Genomic DNA, 27,979 nt, shown 5'->3' with positions numbered 1-27,979 from the left:
GTGGCGGTGTGAATTGGTCCCTTGAGGTTTTGAGAGCATGATATTTTGTAGGGTTTGGGATTTTTAATCGAAAATTCTTCTTTGGCTACAAATTTTTTAATTTATGGGCTCTATTCTCATGATAACGATGTGGGGGCTATCCGACGGGGTTCGCCGGCGGGTGGCATTTTCGTGGAGGCATGATTGAGGTGAATGGAGGCCACCGTATAATTTTTTTTTTGCAGAACGTATCATCTCCGATGCCTCCATCATTGCTATGGACGGCCGTTCATGATCTTGTCTCTCCACCGCCCACCGCCCACCGCCCGATGTGCTCTCCGTTGGTGTCTCTGCTGCACAAGTGGACACGTGGTGCGCTCTATTGTATAGATATTACCAACTTTATACCCAATAGCAGGACTGTTCGCATCGAACTAGTTTCGATTTGGGATTTTAGGATAATTTTGTAATAAGGTTCATAGCAAATTTTGTGGGTCACCTGGGCTCTTTTTCTCTCGAAGACCCAATCCCTACCATCGGCTAGGTTTCTCGACTTCTCGTCTCTGTCCCTCCATCGCATCCCGGATCCCTGAAGCACATCCCTCATCGCTGGTCGCCGGTTGTCGGTTGTCGATGCAATTCGAAGGCGAGCTTCCTATTGTTGGCCAACTTAGTTCCAGGGAGGTACCATGGTCTCTTTGCCCTCTATTTCATCTTTGTTCTCATTTGGGCCTACTGCTGGTTTCCTCCATTACCATGATGGCATGATGTCTAATGTCTAATGGCCAACCGTGGTTCCATCACCATGATTCGCCTAGCCTAACCAGCCTCCTGTTAAGCTCTCGCTGTGAGGCTGAACCCCACCTCCACCACCAGCCCACCCGCCACCACTGCCTTCTTGAGCGGCACAGGTGGCAACATCACCTTCTTCTTGCTGCCGCTGGACTACTGGGCCCGTGGTTGCTCTGGCTTCTTCTCAGTGCCCTCTGGTACTCGAGCCAGCCCTGGTCCAACCAGTTTCAAAGATGGAGTCCGCGGTGGTGGATGCTGGAGGCTTGGCTGGGGTGGCAGCGGAGGAGGAGTCTTGCTTGGGCTTGGGATTGTTGGCGAGTGCACAAGGGGCAAGGGGGAGGGGTTTTCGTGAAATTCCAGTGGTGAGTGGGGAAGAATTGAGGGTGGAAGGGAGTGATGGCTTGGGGATGTTAAGGGATGTGGGGACGATGCCGGGCATCCTGTTTTCCTATGTATATGCATATGTATAATGTATATGTATATGTATATTTCACTGGATAAATTAATATATGCAGTGGATTTTCGATCTTTGATAGACATATGTGGTGGATTTGGATAAGGTTGCTCGAGTGATACAGTTTGAACCACCTACCCCATCCTCCTCCTGACTCTAGGGCACATGATGCCGACAACTACCCTCTGGACTGCCGCCTCTGTCCTAGGTAGCACTGCTGCCTAGGGTTTGGAGTGCAACCTCCAAGACCTCCTCCTCTAGTAGGGGACATCGATTGCTCCTATTAGAGAACCATCACCCATCGGAGCTGAGATTGGTGTTCAATTTCTCCATTATATAAATAATAGACCTTGGAGCCGAGATTGTGGGTTGCTTTGGTTGTTGTGATGTGCTGATCTATAGAGATTAAGAAGCATGTGAAAGGCATCAACTTTTTGTGTTGATCTATATGTCGAGTTCATGTAGGCTCTAAGTTTTTTATTCTGAGTTATCCATCTGATTTCCTCTTTTATAATCATTGCATTGTTAAGTAGGCTAAAAAGTACATGCATGAGAATGATGGATTCTGATATCTGAAGTCAATTTATTTCCTGATTTGATGGCCCTTTGTATTTTTAGTACAAACAAGCCAAGTTAAAATTTGTCAAACTCAGATTTTTCTTAGAACTTATTATTATCTGTTAATGTTACTATTATTATTTTGTGATGGATAAATTCTTTTTCTAATGTGAAAATTCTGGAAATTTCGCAAAATGATTTGGTTCATGGAAGAAAAAAGTGATTCTTGAGTTCATGTTTATTGCTCCTGAGATTTTCTTCATGTATTTGTGGTATACGTTTGTTTCTGTTTTCATATATTTTAATTATAAACTAAGCCAAATTTACTTTGATATGCTCTTTTATTCATCTAAATCAAGCTAATATATTCTATTGCCTCAAGGATATGAGAACATTATCAAAATAATTCTGAGTCAGGAAAAAGGCTACATATGGAGCCTTGCAAGAGGAGGCATAGGAAGAAGAATATGGAGAAAGTTGTGGTTCTCATAAAAGATATGCTATAGCTTTAGTCTTTTTCTATGTGCTATCAGTCAAAAAGTTCTGAGAAGCACAGTTTCATATGTCTGTTAGTTCCTGTTTTCATGTTGGAAAAAAATGCTATGGGGTGTCGGTCAGTTGCACATTGTGTTCCTTTGCTGACATGGCACTCTTTTGCATGTTGTGATTTGATCAGCCCACAAATTTGGTGAATTACGCCAATTCCCTCGTGCCATGTCTGCATGCAGAACTTTTGCTCTTTGACTGGCACCTTTCATGTATGTTTTTTTTGCTTATGAGTATAAAATTGATGACACCAGTATTTGATCATGTTTGAAGTTGTTTTCCGGTTGGACTGATATCTAATCTACTTCCTTGATTTCATTATTTTTAAATACACACAAGTTTATTTGTCCTTTTGTATCCGAATACGTATTTCCACTGGATGATATTTTGTTCTATCACGTCAAATGAAGATATGGGTGCCTTGTAAGTTCCTTATTCTTTTGTGAACCTCTTTACTTTTGTCTCTAGATATTCATCTTCTAGGATTTGGGATGGGATCGGAGAGCTTGAATTTGGAGGAGAGGTTAAGGTCACTCCTCCTCCAGCTCCAGAGTGAATCTGGGATCCTGGATCGGATAGTGTATAAGGGCAAGAATCAACACCGCCGCTGCTCCTACTTCCAGTACCTCTCGAAGGTCTTTGATCTTTATCTTCCTTGCCTTTATCTCAATTATTATCTCTATCTTGTTGTAATTCAGTTTATAATGCTTGATAACCAGGTGAGAAGGGATGTGAGGCTTCTGCAGTCTATGGGGCTAGGGGAGGTTTTGAATGTCCTCTTCCCCATTATTCATGGCAGAAAACCTGCTCAAAATGCTTTTCAAAAGCTGCGGTAACATATTCTCTTTCTAACAAATGTGTTCTACTAATGATGCTTAATATGCATGCTGGTGAATATGGAGTCTTCACATATGGTTGAGATAAAAATTGCTTTTTTCTTATAATCATTCATGCATTTTTTTAGATTCGAGATCCCCATGAAGCCATCTTAGATTTATGTTATTTTAGACATCTTCCCTTATAGAAATTCTTTTTCACTGTTTTCTTGTATTTAATGATCTTCATAGTGTGCTAAATTACATACATACATGTATGTATGTATGCATGTATGTATGTATATGTATATATATACAAACATACATAGACATATGCATGTATCATGTACATACATACGTACGTAGTGCGTGTATACACACACACACACACATATGTACCTAGACATATACGTATATATGTATATGCATGTATATACATACACACATACATACATATATATACATATGTCCCAATGTACCCTCCTATGTGTCGAAACAAGACCGTCCTGCCATCGTCCCAGCGTCTCGATCGGGATGTTTTGGAACATCCATCGCCAAGTATTGTGATGGGGTGGGACGATGATGTGTCCTGTTCCATGACAAAAATATGGATAGCCTCATTCCATGGGCTTTAAAATCTTGTACACACACACATATATATATAGACACACACCCACACACATACACACACACACATATATATGTACACTAGGGCTGGAACTGGGCTCAGGCCGGTCCAAGGCCCATGGGGTTGGGCCCACTTCGAGTCGGGCTTTTGGTTTGGTCCAAAAAAGTTCAGGCTGGGCTTGGGCCTAAATATAGAATCCGTTTATTTTTCGGGCCGGGCTCGGGTGGGTATACCTTTGGTTCGGTCTGGGCTCGAGCCCGAATTTTAGGCTGGAGCCAAGTTCCCTTCTTTATTGATTTAGCCCGAATATAACCAATTACTGTTAGTGTTAGGTTTAATTAATTAGATTTAGTTTCCGTCTTCCCGACTTCCCCCATCGAAAAGCCCTAGCCCCCAACAATGGTCCGTGTTTGTCTGCCCGCCATCGCTATCTTTCATCTTCCCCCATCATCGATGCAGGTCTCTTGTCGTCCCCCATCAGTCATCGGTGTTCCTCAGTCTTCCAGGTGGCCTTCATCATCTTCCGTTTTCCAATAAAAAGGAGAGATCGATGCTTAGGCGGGCTGTGGAGAAGGGATGGTGACGGCACTGGGAGGGGGGTGAAGGAGTTGGCAGAGACGGAGGTGCCGGAGATGATCTTGAAGGCAGTCTCGACGGTAGCGACAGCTAAGGATGGGGCAGAGGAGTGGGAGTGGGTGGGCGTGGCGGAGCAGCACACTGGTAGATGGAGTGGCCTAGGGCCTCATCCAGCGGCCTCGAGAATTCCGGCACTCTAATGGTCCAATGGCTAAGCAATCTATTTAGGCTTGGGCCAAGCAATGTCTCGGGTTGGCCCTAATAGATTCGGGCATGGCTTGGGCTTGGATTTTTTACACATTTATCGGGCCTAAGCCCGGCCCGAAGCCTGAAAATAATTTTCATTTTCGGGCTTTGGGTCGGGCTCAGGTAGGGGCTCAGGTAGGGGTAGGGGTAGGGGTGGGCCTGGCCCGATCCGGTCCAGCCCGGTCCTAATACACACACATACATACATACATACATATATGTGTATTATATTAATTATAGTGGAGCTAATATGTGGACATGCACACAACACCTCAAATAAAGTTGGTTATGATTGGATAACCGGGGGCTTGGGATCAATGATCCGAGCTATTGGATGCGATTTATTGTCTCTAAATTACTTACCTTTAAGAAAGCATGTGAATTGGAGATCCCTAGTCTATACGGCTAGTGGTCAAAGTATATGTGTTGTTTGTGTTATTGAAACAGTCCAATTTTAAGCACCAGATGTTAGGCTAGAGATCTGTAGCCATATGATTTTTTTGATAATAAGCAGTATAGATAAAGTACATCAAATCCAATGGCTCGAATCATTGGTGTTAGGTCTCAAATCGTCCAGTCAAAATTGACCTTATTTGGTTTGTTGTGTGGGTGTCCACTTGTTAGCTCTACTCTGTGTGTGTGTGTGTATATGTATGTATGTATGTACATATATATGTATGTTCGTGTTTGTATGTATGAGGCAAAATCAGCTGTCTGATGGACAATGATAGCTCTAACAAGGCTTGATGGCGATGGTCATGATAGTTCAGTTGTCATTGACATTTAATATCTCAATTATTTATTAGCTGTATGTTGGCTTGACTGTGGTTTAACTTCATTCTTCTGGTTTTTGAAGATTAATTTTGCTGTGATGGCAGCAACATTTGTAAAAGATTTGAAGGGGCTTAATATATATATATATATATATATATATATATATATATATATATATATATATATATATATATTGCTGTGATGGCAGCAACATTTGTAAAAGATTTGAAGGGGCTTAATATATATATATATATATATATATATATATATATATATATATATATATATATATATATATATATATAACATTTGTATGTGTATGTATGTATATGTATACATATATGTATATGTACACACACACACACATATATATATATATGTATACATATATTATATATATATATATATATATATATATATATATATATATATATATATATATATATATATTTGTATGTGTGTGTCTTTTTTTCGTTCACTCACAAGACATGTTGGAGATAAAAATATTTGGAGTGGTTTCCTTCAGCTTGGTTTTCTTTCCGCATCCTTTGTAGTTTTCTATTTTTGGCCTTTCCTGCTAGTTCTTTCAAAAATTAAGATGTTGGAGATAAAAATATTTGGAGTGGTTTCCTTCAGCTCGGTTTTCTTTCTGCATCCTTTGTAGTTTTCTATTTTTGGCCTTTCCTGCTAGTTCTTTCAAAAATTAAGAGTCATGAATCATGATGAAGTTTTCTCGGATATTCTGGTGTAACTTATTGAAGATACAGGCTGATTTATTATTACATAATGGATGTTCAAATTTAAAAATATAAAAATTAATTCAGGTATGAAATCACAGCAAAATATCTCTAAGGTTATGAGGAGGGAAGCAAGGATAAGAAGAGAGAAGTAAGATGAGAGAAGAAGAGGTTTATGAGAGAAACAGACGTTTTCAAGACTGCATAAAAGCAAAGAAGTCTATTTGTTAAAAATTTTCCGAGCTAATATTCTTGTTCTATAATCAATGGACTTGCTATAAATAAGGGGCCACAGTAAAGCAAAACAGTTCATCATGCACTTCCCTAAAGTGGTTGAGCATGGGGAATTTTGTGAAGAGAGAAAAGAGGGGAGGTGGAGACACATAGGCTTTCAAGAGGGTTGTAACATCATTATGTTACTCAATCTCCCTTCTTTTTCACTTCTTTTAGACTAGCATATTGAAATGTTTGCCAAATTTAAAACTTCTGAGGTGGCACTTTTTGCATGTGTTGGTTCCTCATAATTATTCATGTCTTCTAGACTAGAGATTAGGCTCTAAAATGAGAAACTGGAACATCTTAAACCAGAAGATAAAACAAAAATCAATGAAGCATGTTGAGGAGTCAATACAACACATTTATTTCCCATCAACAGTACTCAAGGAAGGATGTATAGGGATAGAATTCTCCATTCAACTTTGACGGGGCATTTTTAATTTATGGAAGAAACATCCAGGTTTTATAAAAATGGGTGATATTGGAGTTGAAGAACATAGTGTAGCATCGGGTGCTCCAATGGACGATGAATAAGGATAATTTCTTAAGGATCAGCAACATTGCAAGTCAAATAAATAGGGAGGGGAGCACAAAAATAAAAATGTGCTATATCATGTATGAGGGGTTTCATAGATGAAAATGGAACAGAGAGGGAGGGCGGGGTACTGTTGAGTCAACAACATCAATAAATGTGCTTGCAGGAAACAAAACAAAGATGGTCATTATATTTTCAGAAGCATATAATCCAATTAGAAGCACATATAAACTCTTAGGATGTGGGCCCTTCAGGATAGTGTGTTGACTTTTGATTTCTTAGGATGTAAGAAGTGATATGGGTAGAAAAATTGGAGCTTAATTCGTTTTAGTGATGGAAGCAGTGTGAAGAATAATATTGAAGAACAGAAGACCACTCCTTTTGGTGGAATTACACCAAAAGAAGCTATTTAGATTTTAGACTTTAGAATATGTCTTGTGGGTTAGTTATTGAATATTACCCACTTTGTCCAATTGACAATTTGCATTTTCTGCATGAACAATGCAAATAATTGTGACATATTGGTTCTTCTGTTGAAGAAATGTTTCATATCGTCTACCAAAAATCATTCCTTCAGGATTGAGGTTGTTATGGGCTTAAAAATGCTGAAAAGTATCATCAATATGTACATGAAGAAGAGAGGGAAATAATAAAGATGAAAGAGAAAGAGAAGAAAGTCTAAGAGGATTGCTAATGCACAATTTACCAACTAATTAAACACTCAACTTTTCCTTAAGGCATAGGAAACTTTAGGTTTGAAGATTGAATCTTTTGGTAGGGAGAGGATTGAATCTTTCCCTCAGTGCTGCTGTCTAATCTATCTGATCATTTTATCTATTTTGTTTCTCTACAACTATAGTAGAAGTTGTCAATAGATTAAGATAATTTGACAAAATGCTCTTCTGTAAAGACGGAAATATTGAGGTGGCAGTAGACTTGGGAAAGAATGGTCTTGGTTGAGGTGCTTTTGGTTTGTGAATCTTTGCCTTCTGGATTGAGAAATTTTACATCATGGGAATCATGAGCTGGGAAGATGGCCCTTTTTGGAAGATGGTGAGAGCTTGATTTTATACATGAATGGAGATTTAAAATAATGCTCCTGGTAAGACTATATTAAGTGTATGGATATTTAGAATAATTCTCCTGGTAAGAATATAGAAAATGTAAATTTTAGTTAAGAGGCATCATTCAGCACCAACATTGAATCATGATGCAGAGCATTAGGGTGTTCTGTATTGTTATGGTTTTCATAAAAATGTGCCAAAACTGTAAACTGATATCTAAAAATAAGAATAAAAACATACATTAATATATTGCACTTTATTACCATAGGCTACTGCGATTATTGTGATTGGAGATCTGATATTACATATTTGGGTTTTTGAAGTCAGAAAATAGAATGTAAAAATTTAGGGCTGCAACTTATGTGGTTTAGGTTGGGTTGAGAGCTAACCCTTCTCCAATCCAACCACTAAATTCCTTAACACTAACCCAACCCAACCCAACGTGGTCTTGGGTTGGAAATTTTTCTAACTCGACCTAACCTAGCCACATTATAAGCTAAATTTGTGTCGGCTTGGTTTAGTTTGGGTCTCCGGGTTAGGCAGGTTGAGTTGGGTTGTGCCATATTAATTGTGGTTACCATCCATTTCCCATATAGTGAACCTGTTTCCGGTCTGGGCTTTGCCCACTCTCTCTCTCTCTCTCCAACAAAAAAAAGTGAACCTGTCTTAATGTTGAATCCTTGCCCCAGAAAAACAAGTTAGACAAGGTGGCAACTCTTACATGTTTGTTTAGTTGACTTCTCTATGTTGAATGATCATGCAAGTTGTTATATTCTATCTGAATAGAAGATCAGCGAGACAATGCTGCATGCTCTCTCATGGATGTGCATATATACTTGTTGCATGAGAATGGTTTATGCTTGCTGGAATTGCAGAAACATTAAGGAATCTAATTATTTAAGTGAAGGATATGTTCAGTCTTGCAATGATTGCTTATTTTATAAAAAAACAATAATCGTAACACTATACAAAAGTGGCTTAAGTTCCCTGCTTTTCAGTTCCTAAAATTACCCTAATTAATTCTCTCTTAAACATTACTTTCTTCTTTTTAATTTTTAAAGGTTCATAATATTGATGAACTCTGAGGAGTACAAGAAAGAATTCACCATGCAAGACTTTGAGAGATAGACCAATAGGATTTTCATGATTTCGATGATTATATGGATAATAAAAGTTCTATATCTAATTCTAAATTTTAAATGATTTATTGGTTATAGCAGAACTTACACTTGTCTAAATTTATATTCTCATATACCAAATAATTTAAATAGTTCTACAAAAAAGGTGGATTAGTATTTAATCCATGTTATTTTTTAAATTTATTTTATATCTACTATTTTTAGTTGCCACATACAATAGCACATGCATTGTAACTAGTTAAATGAAAATATGTTAAGTTTCTATTTTTTCCCTATAATTAGGAATTTCTAGATGTCCTTCCCTTTGTATTTATTTCTAGATATCTTCATGATTTGGTTTTTAAAATTTTGTGTCGATAGTGTATCATGCAGGTGAAAGTATTTGTCTTTTTAGTACATAGTAAATTCAAGTCACCACAACAAAAAGCTGATACATAGTGATGCCAGTATATTTTAGTTCCAATTCTTGACTAATGTGATGCAAAAGCTTAGGTGGTTCCAAGCAAGGTTTTACGTCCTGATGGGATGGGAGATGCCCTGGCCGTCCTGTTCTGTTCCTATGAGAAAAAGGACTGGGACGGGTTAGGATTTCGAAACCCCATCCATGCAGGGAGAGAAGAAGAAAGAAATAAGAAAGAAAGGAAGATGAAAAAGGAAAAAAGTGAAGGGAAAGAAGAAGAAGAAAAATGAAGAAGAAAAAAAAGAAACAAGGAAGAAGGGAAAGAGAAAGAATAAGAAAAAAGGAAAAAAAGAAAGGAAGGGATAAGAAAATAAAACAAAAAGAAAAGAAAAGAAAGGTAGAAGAAAAAGAAAGAAAAAAGGAAGAAAAGAAAAAAAAGGAAAGAAATGAAAGAAGAAGGGGAGAGAAAAGGATGATAGCTACTAGAATGCATGATCGGGACAGCTGTTGGGACGGGATGGGACAGCGGGGCATCCGGTTCCATAGAAATACCGGACACCTCTATCCCATGGGATTTAAAATCTTGGTTCCAATGATGTTCCAAACTTTTTTTTTTCTTTTTATGTGTGGCGGGGGGTGTAAAGAATGATGTTCAAAACTCTACAGCTGCTTTGTGTTCCATCTTCCAACAAAATCCACTTGAATCGCCATATTTTTTTTACCATAATATATTGTGGCTCATAATTTATTTTTTCTGTAATTAAATGATATGCTATATAACTTGTATTATTATGACTAGATTCAATGATAACTCTGTTGGTGTTGTAGGCAAAATAAAAAATGTCCTGGTGGAAAGCATAACTACCAAGAGCGACTCTTGGGTATTGCACGTTTACTATCACAGGTGCATTTGGTCTTTCTTTGAATTTATTTGGTTTCATTAGTGTTGATTTAATTGATGATTGCTTCATGAGTAATATAGCATCAAATACTCTAAGCTACTCATTCACCATCAGTTATTGCGAATTGTGAAGTTGTGATTGATTCATTGTTATTCTTTTGTTTTATAAATAATATAATTCATTATGGCATAGTTTATAATGTTTTTTTAAGAAAAACATTTTACAGGCAAGTGATTTTCTTGTCATGATTTCGAAATCCATTTCTTATAATGGATGCCATTAAAGTACTCGAACATTTTTTCCATTGGTCTTTGTTTTTCAAAATTTACAATCTAAGAACAAGCTACCCTCGATGCTTGGGATAAATATTGTTGGTTATGGCTGAGATCTAAGTTGATGTGGAATTTTCTGAGGAAGTGATTTAAGCTTGAATGAACCTCCTCTGTGCAAATTAAGGTTATATGCTAAGTCCATATAGTGCATTGCTGTCTAGGGATGAACACAATATTTGTTTGATGTCAACACTTGATAGGTAATGATGCCACAAGAAAATGTGCAAGTTTATCAAACGATCTACAAGTGCCTTTTTAAGATACACATAATATTTTATGTTGAAATTTTGAAGTTAGACCATTTTACCTAGTCTGTGCTATTGTACAATATATATTTGGACAAATAAATTTAGTTATAGGTACCTATGAATCAAAGATTATTATAGATCATCCTCAATATGTGTCTAGATTTGTACTTAAGAAACTGCAATGCATAGTTGCAAACAGTTTATCACACAAAATAGCACAACTTTGTTTCCTAAAAAGAAATAAGGTTAAGATCAAGGATCGAGGAATGGCCCATATTGCACCGTATTGAGGGTGTATCTGTACATTGAAAAATGGTGGAAGCAACTGATCAAACTGCACCTCTTACTAATTGAATGGCCCAGATTGAATAGCTCTGAGATGGAGTGGTTTGGCTGGTTCGCCCCTCAAATCACCCTCCAACTGAGTGATTAAAGGGTTGACCGGGCAATACTGCTTGGAACCCATTCTACAGTATGCATTCTTGTTTTGGCCATTTGTTGGGTTTCTGAAGCAATGGTTTTTTTTTTTTTGGGGTGTTTTTTGTGTGTTGGGGGGGGGGTGTGCACGGGGTAAGAGAGAGAGAGGCTCTAGATCTTGGTGTTTTTCACCTTGAATCAAAGATTTTGAGCTCTCTAACTAAAAAAACTCAAGGTAAGATGCTTCTTTCCTCTCTTGTTTTTTATATTTTCCAAATATGCGGGATAAAATCCTGAAATAATTGTTAAATTTAGGAGAAACTCCATATTTCTTGGAATGTGATATATTGCTTGTTTAATGCTCAAGAGCTTGAATCTAAGCTCAAATACAAGGATTTTGGGGATTTTGTAGCTAATCCAAAACCTACACCAAAACAACCATTTAAATCAAAATTAGTCCCATCAATTGGTGTTTGTTTGGATTGATTTTCGGATTTGATGTAGGGTCTGGGTGATTCTACAAACCTACTGAATTTATTTTTCTGCTATATTTTATTTTTAAAATTACATTTATTGAAAATTGTTAAAATAATAAATATGTAAAATTTGGAAAAAAAAACTAAAACATTTGCAATTGTAATGTGCATGTGCTACCAAATTTTCACAAATAATAGGGCCAATTTTGGTGTGCTTGGGCTCCACTTGAGCCAAATAAATTTAAATATCTTAAATAAAATACAGTAATGGGGAGGAACCTTTTCTCCATACAGTCCCCCCCCCCCCCCCAAAAAAAAAGGCAAAAGTACTTTTGTTTTAGTTGATTTTCTTATATGATGTATATATAGGACTGATCTACAAAAGCCCTCAATTTATAATAATTTTTTGACTATTTAGAATTTTTAAAATTAGGTTCTGAATGAAATATTTACAAAATATTATAAGATCATAATTTTAAGAAGGTATGCAGATGTGCTAGCTAATGATACACTATTTAGATCGTGTATTTTATTTGCAATAAAATTTTATTATTTTTTTGTATTCTTAATTGGAATTTATTGATTAATTATTATAAATATATTAGAAATGTTGTAATTTAGAAATAATATGCATGAAGTGTTAAATAATTTTAATTTCTGATATAGGTGGTGCAGTTTTTAGAGTAAACTTATGTTTTTACTAACCTTTATACTTGATTAATTAAATATGTATGTGTTAAAAAATTTAAGAATTACATCTTCAAAAGTGGAAAGATGAATTGAAGCATTTGTGCAAATAACACCTATAAGCCTGCAAGGCATTTGTATTGGCAATAAGGTAAGGGATTGTATGAAGAATATGAATTTGTTACCGAATGCCATTATAGATATATAGTTCGTTGCTGTTTTGTCAGATGATTAGTTTTTCTTTTCGACTTATTTAGTGCACATCAATCCATTAGCTATAACTATCAGTGCATGGATTTATGATCTTTAGGAATGTAACTTCTTTTTAAATGCCAATATGAACATCCATATGTCATACTTGTAATTTGGATGGTGTATGATATTATTGTTTATGTATAAATATGCATGTTTTAAACTTGAACATGCACATGAAACCATAATTAGGGCAGTTAACTCGGTGCTCATACCATTTTCGTTGCAAAGAACAGAGAATTTAGGTAAGAAAATATGATAAGAAACCAAATCCAAAAAAATCCATGTCAAGGCTGTTTAGGGCATGTCTATGTCTACCCATCAATACCCTTCATCTATATAATACTTAGTTTGGACTTTCGCGCATACTATAACCTGTAGACAGGAAGGGTTTGACCCTCAGTTTTTTGAAATTTGGTAAGGATGCATTGTAAAACTGTAGAAAGATTAAAAACATGTAGCTGTCATGAGCATGCCTGCCACTAAATGGGAAGCTTTTATATTGGTAACGTCACACATGATATCTTCTGTACCCATGTGCTCCACAACATTGTGATGGACATGGGGGCAGAACTACCATAAATTTTGCATGAGCCTGACGTGTAGGCAGGTAGACATAGTGAAGTAGAAGTGCCTGGCTCCTGGGCATTTGCAATCAATGAGGGTCCAAAACTATCTGAAGTACATGAATGCAGACAAGACTCTGAATTTGACTTTGGTCATTAGATGCATGGCTCAACCCATACATGAAACAATAGTTAGTTTTTGTGGGTGAAATTATACTGTAGAATGACAATTTTGTTTCACTTTTGCATCAGCATTCTAAGTCAAGCCTTTCATCCTTTTAAAAAAGATAAAACAATTGGCAGGGATGAGTTTCTTTTCCGTCTTAACATTAGCTTAGGCCTTCCCCACCACTTCACAGTCTTTAATTTGAACAATTCTGTTTTGGCGTCCAGTAAGCTCTATCTAGCAGCTCCACCTGTCCAAACCATAAGATAGAAGATGAAGGAGTCAAGAACTATATATAATATACTTCTTTCTGCCACACTATCTCAGATACTTATGATTCCAGCCAAATCGTTTCATTTAATTCTCTTAAGCGGAGCTTCCTCACTTTGTTGAGCATGTCCACTCCATTCTAACATGTTCTCTTTAATTGACTTTTTCTGGATTCTATAATTCCTAGTCTTACAACACATTCATCCTACTATTATCATTTTTGTGATGGCCATGGGCCATGTTGTTCAGTTGGAGCCAATTGCCATCCAACACTTGGAACCATGCAACATTCATGCCTTACTATCATTTTAAAGGGACTTCCTTCAAGATGTCAGGCATGCATTGGTCCATGCGACACATTTGAAACAATTATCCATCCTTGTGCATCCAACCTTGTCCTCTGTAAGCTATCCCTAATCTTCCTCCCCCCTCCACCCCTCTTCGCTTTCTTGCTTGCTCTCTTTGCATCTCTCTCTCTCTTTAAGTAATAGATGCAAGGTATTGAAACCTATCAAAACTCAAGAGCCTTGTGTCACTTGGTCACTATTTTGATTAATAACCATCTTCATCTTCATTTCACTTAAACTATGAAATTGGATGCTGAATGCTAACACCCAAGTGATGGGAGATTTTCATGTCAGCCTTGATGTCTGTTGACATAGCAGTTTGTGTCCATTATGGGCACTCACTGGTGCAATGTTTAAAAAATCTCCACCCATTTTATCTCAGATAATAGATTATAGAACCCAATCTATCGTGAAGTAACAGCCAAGATGTTGCTCTCTTAGAATACTAAGTTTTTTAATCCTTAAATATTAACATAATGCTTTAAAATGAGACTAATTCTCCAATTTTTCAGTATCTCGATTCCTAAAATATCAGTTGAGTTCTTGTAGCATTGTGGTCCTTTCCCAAATTTTCCAGCCTTCCACCATAGGTGTCTGCTCAACTCGGTATCAGCCACTCGATGGTTTACTTGGGATCTTGTGCAAAAACCTTGGTGCTGTGCATTCTGTGTTTTGCTTTCTTCATTTTAGTATCGTATGGATAGAAATAAAATGCTATAATCTATGACATCTTGAGTCAGCCAATGTTGGTAATTGGCACCTGTCATCATTTGAAACTTATCATGTATATTTTACTCCATCTTAGACTTCAATCAACCCATTCACATATTCTTCATTGTCAGTGGTTTCTTTAACCAGGAGTGCTTGCAAGACCAGATATTGAGGAAGCACATAGGAATCGGATGTGATTGCAAATATCTGAGAGCTTTTGAAGTGAATGCAGCATCCTAAGTAGATGTTTCTTGTTACCGCGTGTTTCATTTTTAGTCACAGATTGTTTCAGGCTCACTTTTTTTTTTTATTGTTAGAGCTCTTTATATGAACAGGCCTCTTTGCATTTTTTTTTTTTGTTCCTTTGCTAATTCAAATGTTTGAGATACTGATATTAGTATGCTAAATTAAGAATGTATTGAAGTCTAGTGGATCCTGTAGATTTATTTTATTTAACTGTTTTCTGTTAGATGTGCCTCTAGATCATTTTAATTCAACCATTTTTCTACTCTTTGGTGTTTATCATTTTATGTGAATATCTTCAGTTTTGCTGCCATTTGAAGAAAATATTTACTCTCAATTTATTCTCATCCCACAAAACTTGTTTTTCATACTTTTGTTGTTGTTGGGAGGAGAGTTGAAATTACTTAGCTTACATATTATGCACATTTCCTCTGTGAGCTATCAATTGACAAAATCATCTAGATGTTCTTGATGAATTTGAATTGTTATTGAAAAATCTTTATTTGTTGTCTGGAAAGTCTTTTTGGCTTCATTAATTGTTGCTTGCGGAGTAGCTAATATTATCTTTTGCTTCTGCAGATGGCTGAACCCATATTGAAGGCGGCAATGTATCCTTAATAATGTATTAATATCTGGTCTTATTATTAGAATGTTTTTCTCTTAAAACCTAAAAACTGATGAAGTTTCAGGTGATCAAACCAATGTTTATAGCTATAAACACAACAAGAGTTGCCATCTTCTCCAAATTGCTTGGTTACAATGATTCCTGTTTTTCTAGTATACTGTTTAGTTTATCCTTCCACATAAATTTGGGCTATCCTTTTATTTTCAATGCACATGGCCAAATCATTGTAGAGGGTTATCTGTTACTTGTTTTTGGTTGTTTCAAAATGTGTGGATTACTCTAGTGCGCTCATTACCAAATCATTGCAGAGGGCTATCCATTACCATTCAGCATTGTCAAATTGCTGCATGTCTTTGTGCAGGCAACTTGTGTAATGTCATTCTTTTCTTACAAAATATTTTCTCAAGAATACTATATTGCATTGATCAATACCCTATAAAAATATTTTTATTTTTCACATTTTATTAATGTCTTCATATATCTCTTTTTTCTTCCGAACAATAATTCTATGATGACCAAGAAGCTATGACCTATTGTACTCTGGATCAATCATCAATTTAAACTAGGTCTGGTTTTAAATAGTAGACCCAGGTAGATTCTGGATATATTATCAGTATCTTTCATCATCAATCTATCCTTGTGTCCCTTTTTTGTGTATTTCATACTTACAATAAAGTGGCATTCTGTATGCTTCCTTGTGTCCCTTTTTTGTGTATTCCATACTTACAATAAAGTGGCATTCTGTATGCTTTGCTTTCCTTGGATGGTTTATTGCACTGTTATCTAGTAGAACTCCACCTCAAAATTTTCAATATCAATACTTGTTCTAGTATGATCATTAAATACTTCATTATTCATATTAATCCACTTTTTGTTAATGTCTTCATATCTCTTTGCATTCTTCTGAATGATAATACTATGATGACCAAGAGTCTGTGACCTATTCTACTCTGGATCAATCATCAGCTCTAGATTTAAACAATGGATCCAGGTAGATCGTGGATATATTATCAGTATACTTGATTATCAATCCATTCTTGTGCCCCATTTTGTTTTGTTTTGTTTTGTTCTTCTTTTTTTTGGGTATGCATCATACTTGCCATGATGTTGCATTCTATATACTTATGGCACTATTATCAAGTGGAATTTAACCTCAAAATTTCCAATATCCATCCTTGTTCTTGTATGGAAATCAAGTACTTCAGTTCACAAATCCTTATATGCGGAGGGGGTGTAATATTGCATCCTTTTTCTAATTATATAATCTGAATAATTGGTTCACAGCTATATATTTGCTGTATGTGAGTCCTCTTAATTTTTCTTCCAGTGCAAGTTATTTTTAGGACCTTCTGACACCAGCTTCTGCAAGTTTGTCTCACGCTGCTTTGTATGACCTATATTATCCTCATTTTGTTATCTTATTTTATTGGTCTACTAATTGTCACGTTGCATATGCTTTTATATGCACATGCTTGCACCCACGAGAGCTAATCTATCTGAAGCTTGTCTTCTGCATCCATTGCATTACTTATCCAATATAAAAAATGTATGGGAGGCTTTGTTGTCTAGTTGACCACAATTTTTGATTGATACTTTGCACTCACATTTTCTTATCTGGTTTAGCTTGTGTCTATATAGTCAGCATTCTACAGTCAAATTCACATTAGCTAACAGAGGAAGAATTGTCACTAATTTGGTCTATGGTTGTTTTCTCAATTCTTTTCAGTTCTATAGTCTATTTGACTACAGATTTTTGGTTGATACTTTGTACTAACATTTTCTAATCTGGTTTAGCTTATATCTAAAAAGTCAGCATTTCTACCATCAAATTCACATCAGCTAACACAGGAAGACTTGTCACTAATTTGGTCTTATGGTTGTTTGCTCAGTTCTTTTCAGTTTTCATAGACATTTTGTGATATTAGAGTTTTTTCAACTTTTATGAATCGCTTGGAGGTTTCCTTACTAACCAATCACTTACTGCAACAATGTGTAGCTTATATGCTATCAGATTCTCACAATGCTATGGTGCTAATTTACAAAGTGACACTTCAATCCCCCTAGCTATGCTGGAGCTGCATTCATCTGTGGTGCACTAGATACTATAATGAATTAGCGGTGTGATGCTCATGCTTTTATTATACAGATCACATGAGAATTTATAAAGTTTAGTACATAATTTTAGGCTTCAAAGTTTCTGGTATTGACTCTAATGATTCCATAATAAGGGCTTATCTTGGACAGTTTGGACCCTTTCCTTTTTTCCCCTTTTTAACATTTTAAGCTGTATGTGAAATATGCCATTTACATGTCTAACTCTACTATGTTATTTCTGCAACAGGAATCTCATTTTCGAGAGAACATTAATCATTCCCTTTTATGCTCTTGTTTTGCTCATACTTTCTCACCAAAAAAAAAAAAAAAAAAAAATCTGGACATCACTTCTGCTAAAAGTCTGGGAAACTATTTTCGAGTTTAGTCTATAACTTCATTAGATATCCAGGTTCTCTGAATCATTTTAAAAAAAAAAAGATATACAGGTTTTCATTAATAAGACATTTGTAGGTTTTAAGCCAACATTATCAAGAAGTACAAGTGACTTAAAATTCATTACATGTTCTGATAAAATACTACTGTTCAGAAAATGCTCCTGGGGTTATGATACCCTTGATCCATTCATGATGTTTTGGTAGCATGAAGTACTAATATGTAAACTAACTGTGTAATGATGGCTTGTTATTATTGTACTTTTATAAGTGTTGTGGGTAAATTTGGATCCTTGCTTAAGAGGTGGTTAGGAAAATCACTTAGGGCCTGTTTGGATGTCCAGGTCCAAAATCCTATGGGATTCATGGGTTTGGACTAGTGCAACTAGAAAAAAGAAGCCTGGACTATGCTTACATTCCCAACACCCAGGGACTTTTGGAGTGGGTTGGCCTGAATCTCATAGGGAGAAAAAAAATGACCTCAGCAGATCCTTTTTTTTGAGGTCATTTTTTTGTCCCTATGGAATTCGTGCCAGCCCATATAAAAGACAGTTTTGGATGGTTGTAGACAAGCTTAGTCCAGCCTCTAATTCAATGTTTTTTTGATGGTTGTATTGGCCCAACCCAACAATTGTGTAGGATTTTTTTGGCCCAATCATCCAAACAGGCCCTTATTCGCTTCTTTATGTGCATGAGTATGAGAGGATTTTGTTGATAGGTTTAAATCCAAGGTTTTAAACCCTGTGGGATATGGTGTCCCGGTTTCTTCATGGAATGGGATGCACCATTGTCCCCTCCAATCCTGATCAAGCATCCTGGTAGGTACCTTTTATCTCTCTCTTCACCTTCTTTTTGTTTTTTCTTTCTTTCTGTTTTTTGTTTTTTTTGCTTTTTTTCTTTCTTTCCTTCTTCTTTTTCTTCTTCCTTCCTTTTTCTTCTTTCTTTCCCTTCTTATTCCTTCTCTCCCGTCTTTTCTTTCTTTCCTTTTTCTTCTTCTTTGTTCCTTCTTCCATTCCTTTCTTCTCCCTTCCTTTCTTTCCTTTTTCCTTCTTCGTTCCTTTGTTTTTTGCCTTTTCTTCTTCTTTTCTTTCTTTCCTCTTTCTTCTTCTTCCTACATGCTTTGGAGTCTAGCCCTTGTCCTGGTCCCATTTTCTTGCAAGAATGGGACGGGACAGCCAAGACAATCCCGTCACTTAAAAATGTTTAGAACTATCTATCAAAAATGCATAAAACTTGTACAGATCTTGTCTAATCCTTGGCTATGGGGCTGGTGCATCAACATGCCCTTCCATTCTCATATGCTTTAAATTTTAGATGCTTGTACCGTTACCCTTTACAAACCTGATGTTCTGAAGATAATTTTGGTTCAGCAGTTATAAGTTCTCTCCTTTTGTGCTGTCTGAATCTCGATATTAGTAATTGAACTTAAAAAGTCTGCAAGAGAGCTTGTAGAGTTGCAGTACAATCTGTCAAGAATAACTGTGATTTTTCTTTATTTGAAAACTTATCAGATGCTTCTGTTTTCTTATCAAGTCTGCTTGGATTTTTTTTCTCATGATCTTTTCGCACTCAGATGGAAGAATTACATGAAAAACAAATGAAAAAAGTCAATGAACTAAAGTTAAGATCAAGAATTAACATGAGACCTAGAAAATGGGATTCCTCCATGAATCATATAGGGCATAGAAAAGCACATGATGATGGATTATTGTTGCAAGAGTCATAGCATGGTGTGTCTTGCTTACTGGAGATGATAGATGGCTCCAGTAGAATTAGGATGATTGCAGATTGACTTAAGCCTAGATTTTGTCCATATCTCAATGTAGCATTGGTGTTGATAGATTACTTATAAAATGTTGGTTTTCAGGGTATTTGACTTGAGGAAGGGGTGATATATTACCATGCATGGAGGATTTATGCCGCCTCTCTCCACCGTAGTCATATTAATGGGTTAATAGGCAATTTTTATGAAAACCTACTTCTGTGTGGCAACACATAGTGAACACTCACACTTTTAGTATCCACTGGCACCAGTTTAGTGCCTAATGGCCTTCAATATGTGAAGGGATTCAGTAAATACAACAGAAGATTGAAAGTAAACAAAGATAAAGCTGAGTTCCACAATGGTCATGTTTTGTTTTGTTGAGCACTTTTCTTGTGCCCCCCTTTTCTTGTAAACTTGATTACAACCTTAATAGTCCAATTTATGTTTTAGCCATGTTTCTTTTGACTCTTTTCCCTTCTCTCACAGTCTATCACTCTTGTAATTTTGAATATGTGATAATTTTAAAAGCACTTTCTTTTTATTATAAGTGTTTGCCATTTTTATGCTGGTATTCATTCAATATTTCCTTTTTAGTAATGACTTTGCCAAGTTGCTCATTGCCTTGATGAAACACCTTATATGCATGGTTAACCATGCTTAGCTGAAGCAGGTTGGCTTGCATGATATAAACGAGGTTATGATGCAATTTTTGGAGGCCTTCTTTATTATTTATTTATTTATTTACTTGATCAAGTCATAACAGCAATGCAAGGATGCCTCATACATTGGTTACTTGCAGTTCACAGTTTATCTATATAAATTCTTAGTTTTTTATTTAAATACTTTGAAACTTCTGTGCATATTTATTGCTTTATTTGGAAGAGGCTTTCCTCTTGGTCAGAGTGAATTATGATTCTATATCCATCATTTTGTATTTTTTATCATGATATTATGATATATTTAGTTTTTGTTTTTTTTAATATTTTTTTGGCATTTAGAATGTTTTCACAATGGCTGATATGTTTTTTCGAATTTCATACTTTAAGATGCCCTTTCAATTTTCTTTTTATCGGATGAACTGTCTGGAAATTGTCGATGCTTTTAAATTTTTTAAAGATTTGGTATTTAGTATGTTTTCACAATGCCTGATATTTTTTTTCTAATTTAATACTTTAAGATGCCCTTTTAACTTTCTTTTATTGGATGAACTGTGAGGAAATTGTTGATGCTTTGTAATCTTGGCCATTTTGCTGCTTAGTCCTCATTTACATTTTTCATATATATATATATATATATAGTTATTCCTCAATAACCATTTGTTCTCAGTGTGCTTGACTTAATTGTAAGTTTTTTCTACCCCCATAATCCCCTCCCATCATCTTTTTTTCTTCATTTCGATAATTTTCTGTAGTCATAAAGGCTGAGAAAAGACTTGCATGTGAAGGATAATTTCTTTTCTGATACTAGCCTCATGCTTAGACAAAAAGGTGGATTGATATCTGCCTGGATATTGCTCATAAAAGGAAAATCCAAGCAAAGATATGATTATAATTCGATAAATATATTGAGATGAAGTCATAAAGTTTAGTCCAAAGAGCTCGTACTTATTGAGCATGACTATGATTGTGATGCTAGCTAATAAAATATTTTCTTCCGGATGATTTAACATAAAAGGGTGTTTGAGATAGAAAGACAGGCTAAAAGATGAGTTATGTACGGTTTATTGATTTTCTGGAGTATTTGAGAATGGAACTTTTAAAGGCTGATAACTAATCTTTTTCATTTGGAAACCGATATTAGATGTTACAAGATTTTGTTCTATCTTGGCTGAGCTGGAAGCCTGGACAAATTATTATAAAAGCCGAATGTCTTGACATATTGGCCAATACATAAGTACCAAGATATCATAAATCAACAAGATTTTAAAAATGAAATTAGCAACTGTTGTAGGTGTTGATTTTAAATAATCAGAAACCTGTTACATAGTAAAGAAGATTATAAAATATCAACTGATTTGTTGATGTTATAAGGGCTAATATCTTGAGCTAATTTCAGTTAGGACAGTGTGCCCTATCTGTAAGTACCTCATACCAATAAAAACAGATTATTGACCAAGATGAAAACTATGTTCTGGACTAATAAATCCCGAGACTGTTGCAAAAAACAAGAACATTTTTTTCTTGTTCTTTTTCTTTTTTCCAGAGGAAGATTAAAGATATATTGGTGCTTTGGAATTAACAGAAAATATACTCTATATTAATCTTTTGGTACCAAGAAATTTATAGATTGACATCAAGAATTGATTAGTTGACATACATCTCGTGCTTGTTATTTCTGCTGATAAAGCAGGGTGGATATTGGATTAGTTGACATCTCTCGCGCTTGTTATTTCTGCTGATAAAGCAGGGTGGATATTGGAGGAACTTTATTTGCACAAAGGCGGGAAGCATGAGGCTTGAACATGAGTCTACTTTAGTTGCTTAATGTACAGCATAGGAGCAATTGTGGCATAATTAATTGCTGTTTGCAAAGGAAGATTGATGAGTTGATTAATAATATTATTTTATATCATGGGAGGATGAAAAGATTAATAAGACACTATCAATATTGATGTTTCTTATAGAAGAAGGGAATGATTGGATATCATGTGAGGTTTCCTTGGCTTAAATTTATGAGAACATAAATATTTCAAGAAGATTAATTTGATCAAGGTTTTGCCGAACTAATACTGGGGGTCATATCCGTTGTTGACTTGTTTGGTGTGGTACTTGTACGTACCATACCAAGCCAAGGCATATTGGAACCAGGGAAGGGAAAAGGAGAGGGGGAAGAGTGAGGAAGAGAGAGGGGAGGGTAGAGATGTGCCTTGTCAGTAGTGATGATGGAACTCTAACACAAGCTGTGGAGTTGTCATTGTCATAGAACCTAAACTATAACTGCAGAGCATTGAAATAAAGGAGAGGGGAGAGGAAGATCGGGAGAGGAGAATGAGAGAGGGAGAGAGGAGGGGGGAGAGAGAGAGGTGTATCTTGTCGGTAGTGGTGATAGAACCCTAACCCTAGCCATAAAGTATAGAGAGAGGGAGAGGGAAAGAAGAATCGAGAGAATGAATGGGTGGGTTTGGGGGGGGATATTTTTATAAGAAAAAAGGGTTTGGTTTTAGCGTTGGATCAGCTGGCCGAACCGTCTCGGTATTTGACTGGTCCGGTTCAGTATGCCCTGAACACCCTGTTTGGGATGGTTTGATGGTCCTTTCTTTCGGTTGCAGCTAGTTCTGCCATAAGTGTGATATTCCTTGACAACTTGAAAAACCTGATTCCATATTAAAACTTAGTCTCCACATATCTATACTACCAAAAAAGAATGAGGACACCACTCTTGGTTTTGTGGTTGTTTCTTTGCTGGAGCAGTGGTAGTTGTCAAGTGCTCGGAAGAAGTGGTCTTGGGACTAGAGAAGTGCCATGAGAATTGATGAGTTTGGAATTTATCATAGGAAAATGAAGTGACAAGTTTGGGGATCATGGATCATTTCATTTGAAATTCTAGGAGATCCAAATCTACAAAAGACAAATTCGTAATGTGAACTTTGATTCATAATGTGATGCTGCTGTAAACCATTATACAGAAACAGAGCTTTATATAACTGACTAGCAGAACAGCCCTTTAATATTGCAATGAAATAGATAAGATGCGCCACAGATTTATCCAGATTATCCTTTACTTTGTCCAAAGTCAGATATCGTTGTTACTTGCAAAGTCATTTTTCACAGGATTCTGTATCATGATATTGGCTCTGCTTGCACGACTTCGAGTTTTGGTTCAACAAGTGAGTATTTAGAATGAATTTTAGTTTTGTTTTTTTGAAATGGAATGATTATCTTGATATGGATGGTCCAGGACCTCCAGGTGAATTCGGTGATAATAAACATGTATATAGGTAACATAGAGGGTGCTAGTGATGCAAATTATAATGTATAGCATCTTACCGAAAATGGAATAATTATCTTGATATGGATGGTCCAGGTGAATTCTGTGATAATAAACATGTTTATTGACAACATAGCTGGGTGCTAGTGATGCAAATTATAATGTATAGAATCTTACTGTTTTTCCTTTGCAGATTGTACTGCCATTTTAATTGAAAAAAATTCACAAGACAATTAGAGAAGTTCTTTCTGGTCGAGAGCATTTGGGATCATTTTAAGTTTTAATTTTCGTGTTTTTATGTAGAATTGCTTTAGAATCAGTTTGTCTTTTTCCTTGATTTCTTCGGTCCAAGCCAAATCCATGATAGTGCATTCTACAGCCCAAAGTTGATACGCAATGTTCCATATAGAAAAGAAAAGATTAGGAGATATCTGACTTTTTTTTTTTTTGTTTGTGAATAATAACTTTAATTATGACAGCAAGACAATTTTTAAAACCCTGAAACAGCACTTTGGCCTATTAGATTTCTCTCTTGGTCAGCCCTAAGCAGGTGCCCACTCCTCTTCTCACACCTGTTTACCCCTCTGAAACTCCTTATTTCTGACAGGGCAAATAAAACTTAATCCGGACTAGCATTAGACTCCACAGGCTGTCCTAAAACATCTAATCCAGCCCCTAATTAACCATGTAATCAGGACTAACAAAAACAGTATCTAGAACTCTTACAATTAATTTAAACCCTAGTCAAGCCGAAAACACAGCAGATTAAACTAGATCCTCAGAGAAAAAAAAATCTTTTTCCTCCTTCACGGAGATCTTTGCCTTCTTGCTACCATATTTGATGTTTTAAATTGGCTGTGTCATCGGTTCTTGCAATTAGAAGGTCAACAGTGTTCCACTTGCTTTCAGACATGGTAAAGGTTCTGTCTGAAATAATTAAATTCCCAGTTTTTTATGGAAAGATTATTGCCAGTTAAATCCTGCTGATATTTTGCTTCCATCTTCTATTGTATTCTTCCTTTAATAATGACTATTAGGCATACATGAAATTTAAATTTGGAGATAATATGGCCATCTGGATCCCACCGTAGAATCTATAGCGTTAGATATTAGTATCTCGATCTATTTAGCTGACAAACTTACTATCGCCTGAAAAATCTGTTGTCAACAACCAAACAGTAAACTGTTTTCACGGTGAAAACAGCATCTGCATATGCTTGCCATACAAGTCAGATATGTTCATGCAAATGATGCAATCCAATGTTTTGATGGACATTTTAGAGCTTTCATGGATGACCAATTTATGAAGTTTATAGCTATATTTGCCATCAAATCCGTGCCAGTGCTATGAAACTAAATTATATTTCCTGAACAGTGATTTGTTTTTTTGGTCATTGCTACACTATATATCTGCCTCCCTAAGACCCCCTTGATTTGTTCTCTTTAACAGATCTTAGTTGATGTAGTTTCTGTATTCAACAAGGTCTCCTCTATTTCACGGAAGAAGCATTCTGTCAAACTCACTCAGGATGGGGTTGAGGTCTGTTTTGTTGATTTATTCTTAATATTTTATAAATCACTAGCTCCAACATCTTCATAATTTCTATTTTTATTTTCTGGCTTGTGGATTGCGATTAACATATACCGTAGGACTATTTCAGTGTTGATATGATCTTTTGCTGGTTTATTAAGTGTTTCTGTTGTCTTTTGACTTTTACAGGCTTTCAGGGAGTACTATCCCTCAAGTAAGGATGTTCTTATTTTAGAATGTGTCTGGGAAGAAGATAAGTTTGCCTTGGCCGAGAGGACGGAAAGAAGCAACGAAAACAATCAAGATGACTTCAGAGCTCTTTCATTGGAGACATCTCTTCAATATGAAACTATAGAGCTATTCAGTGAAGGTTAGCATTTCTTGTTGTCCTTTCAGGCATCCTTTGATCACAAAATAGTATTGGCCTTTTAAGTTCAAGCAAGAAGTTTTCATGTTTGCTCTTCACTCTAGTCACTCAAAGTATGAGCATCATTTAATTCACATCTGCATTTTGATTGATGGGGACTTTGACTTGTACATGCATCAATTATGATCATTGGGTCAATAAAGAACTGATATTAGCTGCATGTTGTAGAGCTTTTTGTCTCCAATGAGGGAGCTTTAAGATTTTATTTAAAGTAGGATCAAGAGGTTCCAAAAATTCCAAGTTATTTCCTTATTCTTTTATAGCTTTCCCTCTATGGTTGGGAGTAGTTCTTGTAGCCAGCGAAGCCTTTTAATATCAATTTCTTGGGGAGCATTTAGTGATGAAAACATTGATAGTGCCTAATGCACGACTGGTGCCTTTTATTTAACCACTGATTCCATTGATGTTTATTACTATGAGGGTTATAGATCACTAAATGATGTCTTGAGTGGTTCCTAACTTCTTTTGATGTATCAGTTGAACTTGCATGCTGGCCACATGAACTGTATGCTTTTATTGGTGGAACTGCTGTTAGATGAGTTTCTTTGGATGCTTGGCATCTATTTCTAGTCTTTCATCATTAAATAATGCAACTCACGGTTATTTTGACTCTAATATTCAATATCACTGCTAATGCCTGTGTTGTTTATCATGTTTTCTGCTGAATTGCAGTCCTATGCACTGCAAATGAGGTCAGTTCAGATAATATCGAAGTGGAAACACCTGCCAGGACTCATGCCCCCATCGCATAGAATCTGCCATAGATTCATCTGAAGACAACCAAATACAAGTGATGATAAAAGTATAGTGGATTTGAAAGATGGAAAGCAGTTGGAAAGCCAGGAGGTTCCAAGTTCTGCTTCTGAAGGAATCATAACTGCAAGTGTAGATTCATTCCCTAAATCCAGATCTTCAGAACATGAGACTGGATCGAGGGAGAAAGTGGCATTTATTCCTGTGAGAGAGTCAAAGTCCTCTGAGATGAGCACAAGTTGGCCAAACAAGAAGATGAAGTTGGAGATGTCCTCAACCGATGCTACAGAAACTGAAGATCCTTTTTTAAATCTGCTGATGTCTGGAAGCATGACTAAATCTATTTTTTGATTGGTCATGGTTTAATTGAAACACAGTAGGGCCAAATTGGTTTTGGCATGGGAACAGCAACACAATAAACTTTCTTGTCATACCGTTTGATGATAATAGAGGAAAGCTATGCGGGAGTAGGTGATATCAGAGCGATTCACATGTGGTAGCGGTATCCAGTAATGCTTGAGAAACAATGTTCCATTTTTTTGCATCATTTTTTTTTTTTGGCTAAAGTATTGCAGACAGCATATGTATGTGCCTCAATTTTCATTAGAGATAAGCCACTTTTATGTATCTATCAGTTTTCCCTTTTGTATTGTTAAAATGCTGTCAGTAAACATTGTTTTCATCTACAGACAAGATAAAAAGTTTGAAAAATGGAAGCATCATGGATCTATTTGTGGCTTCATGTGTCTCTTTTTTGACTCTTTCTTGGCTTTCCTGGTGCTTCCAGATTTTATTGCAAATTGTCGAGTATGTCTTACAATTTACAAGTTCTAGAAGGCCAAGTCTGCATTATTTCTAAAAGGTCGATTTAGGATATGAGTTAAAGTTCATATCGACTTAGAATACGGCTTAAGTTGATTATTACGAAAATATCAGTTTGAGTCTAAATTAATTTATTTTATTATGTATATTTTTTTGTTACTTGAAGAGAAGAGGATGATTGAGTGTCTTAGAGATTGGGTGTATTAGAAAACTAAAGTTTTTGAGGTAATTTGACAATGTGATCCTCATTTTTTTTATTTTTTATTTTTTATTTTTTTATAGTGAAGTTTTGCATTATCTATACTTATAAATGTAAGTCAATAGAGTAAACCATAAAGTTTGTGCTTTTGTTCTTCTTTTGTTCTTGTCTCTTTTTCCTTTTTATTTCGTTATTCTCTCTTCTTGTCTTAAGAAGTGGTATCAGAGCTTTAATTTTTTTATTTAAACTTTTGATATGATTTGCAAAATTTAAAATTAAAAATTTAGTAGTGTCAACGGTTTTAGTAT

The 27,979-nt window shown here is 35.9% G+C and overlaps 1 protein-coding gene across 1 annotated transcript; it reads left to right on the top strand.

Annotated features, from left to right (window-relative positions):
- The first annotated feature begins 209 nt into the window (after nt 1-209).
- Nucleotides 210-27,392, top strand: LOC105048947 (uncharacterized). The gene is given in 11 exon segments (XM_073261143.1): nt 210-351; nt 2,798-2,964; nt 3,049-3,161; nt 10,348-10,423; nt 15,716-15,744; nt 23,745-23,838; nt 25,390-25,479; nt 25,660-25,840; nt 26,570-26,623; nt 26,626-26,676; nt 26,679-27,392. Coding segments are annotated over 11 exon segments (1,290 nt in total). The 5' UTR covers nt 210-239; the 3' UTR covers nt 27,002-27,392.
- Nucleotides 27,393-27,979: the final 587 nt, after the last annotated feature.

The sequence above is a fragment of the Elaeis guineensis genome, chromosome 7, assembly GCF_000442705.2.
Source record: "Elaeis guineensis isolate ETL-2024a chromosome 7, EG11, whole genome shotgun sequence".
Lineage (NCBI taxonomy): Eukaryota > Viridiplantae > Streptophyta > Magnoliopsida > Arecales > Arecaceae > Elaeis > Elaeis guineensis.
The sequence above is the reverse complement of the archived record's forward strand: the minus strand, read 5'-3'. Positions and strand labels throughout refer to the sequence as shown.